At 40.3% G+C, this 3989-nt stretch overlaps 1 protein-coding gene across 1 annotated transcript; it reads right to left on the bottom strand.

The window, feature by feature from the left end:
- Positions 1-342: 342 nt before the first annotated feature.
- On the bottom strand, positions 343-1212 carry LOC146004436 (glutamate receptor ionotropic, delta-2-like). The gene has a single exon (XM_083143293.1). It carries the CDS (start codon positions 1210-1212, stop codon positions 343-345), a length of 870 nt encoding a protein of 289 aa, XP_082999419.1.
- Positions 1213-3989: the final 2777 nt, after the last annotated feature.

Genomic DNA, 3989 nt, shown 5'->3' with positions numbered 1-3989 from the left:
AGAGAAGTGACGTAAAATATCCTAAAATGAATCAAGCAAGTAAAGCAAGTAAGTATTCCAAATTGACGATCTTCACAGTTTTAATCATTAAGTTAGTATACAGGCTATAATTAAACGCTTCGAAATATAAAAGTGTTCACAATGAATCGAAGTTTGAAACTATTTATTAGTATTTACAAAACGTTATCTGCAAGTTTGACGTTTGATAAAGTAACTCTATTACAAAGGCAAAACCGCTTACTGACAGACCAACGATAAGAAGACCGAACGCCCCTGTTAAATGATCAATTGTAATCGCAGCCGGCGAGGATATAATGTTGCGAGCATCGTTGAAGAAGTCATTTAACCACTTAACCGGCAGGCCAGAAGCGTGAATTCGAAGGATAATATTGTTGAAGGGTTGTAACAGGAAGGAAAGCTTTTGGAGGAAATGACCGAATGAAGGGATATGATTGGATCCTTCGTTAAGTGGATCGATGACGTGCCGTGTTGGTCTTGGTAGTTCAGCCGGATGAAGTATCGGAGGTTGAGTTCATCCAGAGGCATGGCGAAGCTTCTGCCGTAAGCAGTGAGGTTCAAGTTCTCCAAAACGAGAGTGGTGTCCCTCCACTTAGCGTAGACAGCCAAGGACAACTGATCAGAGGCGTTCCGGAACAGATTCCTGACGATCGGTGAGCCACCGAAAGGGATGCCGGACCGTACCAGGTCCTCCGTGCTGTCGATTTCCTTTTGGTACACGGGCGAGGTAAGGAACCCGAACAGAGCCCCCTGGTACCCCGAGGCTATCACGAGACACGGAAGCACCATGGAAATGAACAACGTGCGAACCACAAGTGAGCTGGGTTTGTTGACGGAAACTCCAAGAACCAAGGACAACGTGTAGAGGGACGAGGAGATTGTCCTCAGCTCCGGAAGTTGGGCATTTTTACCGAGTGTGGTCAGAACGATTGCATATATGACACTGGAACTTGCAACGCAGCACCACATCAATAGGTCGAACGGCAGAAGGATGCTCTGCCAATGAGGCAAGAGCTCGGCTTTGGGGACAGCCCACACGGACCTCTTGGCGACAAGTGATGTTGTGAACTCCATAACCAAGCTTCTCTCCGGAGTAGGCGTGAAGGTGCACACCCCGATGTCAGATCTCCTATGAACCACGTCGCCGTAGATCCCAAAGTAAGTGCCATTCTTGTGCCTATATCCCCATTGCATCCCGTCCTCTGGTGGAGCAACGAGTATAGAGAAGTTCAAGACTTCCGAAATTGTTCGGACTATCGTATTATATTTGTTCCAATCGTATTATTATTATTATTATTATTATTATTGCTATCCATATATCCTTGAGGAGATTTTTCTACTCTATCCATCAGAAGTGTGAATATGCAGAAGAACGTTTTTTCTTTCGTTATTCTGTTCGAATACTAACTAACTGGATTTTATTTAAGTTATTAACAATAAAAATAACAAACGGTCTGCTATTTTGTAACTTACAATAAACTATGTCAATTCGGGGGGGGGGGGGTTCTAGAGACCAGTTCGATCCCACTTTCCGACGCTCATATTGTTCCTATACTTACCAAACATCATTATATACAACCACTATGCACTATACAAATATGTGCTTATAGGACCACATATAGTTTAAATGTACCTACGTATGTACTATATCGACCGCTGGGTGAAGGGTAGTGAATATAATGCGCTACGAAGCTGGATATCCTAGGTTTCAACTCTTATAAAGGGCGATTTAAACACACAAAATCACAAGGGAATTTTCAGTCTGATCCAGGAACAGCACTGGAAAGAGGACAGAAGAAGTGAAAATGAAGAGGTCGCGGGTAGGCTGCGATTATGAGAATTAAATCCGTTTCGCTCAAATTTCAGAATTCAAAATGTTTGAAAATTCTAGCTAGATCATTTCAGAATTGTGTCTCTCTTGTATTTTTTTGAAACTGCGAATAATTTTTTGAAAATGTGTTACAAATTTTAGTTTCTGAACTCCCATTAATCCAACTAGCAAGACGTCTACAGCGAATACAAAATGCATGCGTGCGCTACATTTATAATATCAAATATTTTGACCACCTGACCCCGGCTTTCAAGGACCTAGGCTGGTTCGACCTTTCCACTCGCCGCCGCTTCCACGCTCTTACAGCGCTCTACAAAATAGTAAACCCACGAGAGCCCTCCTACCTACTCTCTCGATTTCAACCCCTAAGTTCAGCACACACCTTTGCCACCCGTTCGAGAGACAACTCTCTGCTGGCCATCCCCTCCCACAAGACAATGTTTTATGGAAATTCCTTCACGGTCACTGCTACCAGAGCGTGGAACGACCTCCCCAATAACATAAGAAACTCTTCATCCCTCGGCCAATTCCAATCAAAATTAAGAAATCATCTTCTGGAGTCAACTTACCAGTACTGAAAACAGGGAAATAAAATTAAACCTTCGTGTAAACTTGTAGGACCAACACCCACAGACTTTTTTCTGTAATTTGAGTATGTTTGTTGTGTGTGTGTTTATGTTTTGCGTGTATTTTTTTTGACTTATCTTAGTGTGGGTGTATTTTTTGTTTTTGTTTTTTATGTTTTTCTTTTTTTGGTATCTTAATGTTCTTTGTTTTTATGTATGTATATTTCACAAACAGTTAGCTATAAGAATTAATTTATAAAATGTAAAGTAGAGATGGTTAAGTGGAAGAAAAGGCTTGTGCCTTATCTTCGCCATCCAAACAAGGAATAAATAAATAAATAAATAAATAAACATGCCAGAAGTTTCGAGGGGGATTGAACCCTAAAACCCCCCTCTATATACGGCCATGGTCCAGACCACCTGGACCCTAAATACATCCTTGTACAGCAGTGAATAAACCAACAGGTGTTGAAATTAGAAACGGTGTTCGAGATGAGGAAAATGAATTTGTAACTTACCAGTTAGTACAAACATTTCATGGAACAAGGCAGGATGACGAGTGACAGTGTACCTTGTCATACTAAAAAGCACCGGCATTACACAGGATCCTAAAATCCAGCTGCGAATGATGTGCATGACATAGGGCAAACGTGGAAAAGGCACGTTAAATCAATAAAACCAATAGTAAAGACAAATAATAGCTTTATTGACTAGGAAGCTTTGAAAATAATCATTCCTCTTTCCTCTTTTGAATTATATGTTTTTAAGGAGGATATTATTCCTCATGCAATGTTGGTTTTAAATATTTATCGACCTGCATGTTAGAGTTGGGGGGCGGGGGTATACGGGGATATGTACACAATCGAATGTACGTACACTCAAAATCGAATGAAACGCCCCCCCTTACGGTTATGCAACCCGGAATTTTATATCATGTAGTTTCGCCAGGAATATCAGCTCGCGAGAAGCGTAGTGTTTCCAACTCTTGAATCTAGCCACAGATTCACGCGACCGGGTGGAGATCTTGCTTTCCTCTTGATTTGATTTTAACGGACAAGAAGTTTATTTTGAGAATGTCTCTGGTAATAATAACAAGTGTTATTAACATTTATGCTTGAGTTTTTTATTACTCTTTTACCACTTCCGAACGAATATGTGAAGATTTTTTTTTTTCATTTTGCAATAACGGTTTCGGCATTTTTCCTTCAGAGTTATTCTTTTTGTTTTTAAATTTTTGGCGACATCTGATTTGGAAAAAGTTCCACGAAGTTTGTTTTAAATGTAAATGCATCTGGACATACAGCGTAGAGTGGGATTCGAACAACAAATATGAGCTTCCGTCGCGAATCGAACCAGCGCTCCTTTCATTATGTTTTCTTTCCACGTTTATTACAATTTGCTTCCTTCAGCCTACTTCCGATTGTCGTATATTTCAATTCGTATTCCCGTTTTTTTTTCATTTGCATTGTTCGAGCAGTGATAACTTTCTCTCTTAATCTGGTTATTCGAATACTTTTATACTTATTTTTTTTTTCCTTTTCTCGATTTTCCCTTCGCACTCATTACAGATTTTG

The sequence above is a fragment of the Lepisma saccharinum genome, chromosome 21, assembly GCF_977018435.1.
Source record: "Lepisma saccharinum chromosome 21, izLepSacc3.1, whole genome shotgun sequence".
NCBI classification, from domain to species: Eukaryota; Metazoa; Arthropoda; class Insecta; order Zygentoma; family Lepismatidae; genus Lepisma; species Lepisma saccharinum.
The sequence above is the reverse complement of the archived record's forward strand: the minus strand, read 5'-3'. Positions and strand labels throughout refer to the sequence as shown.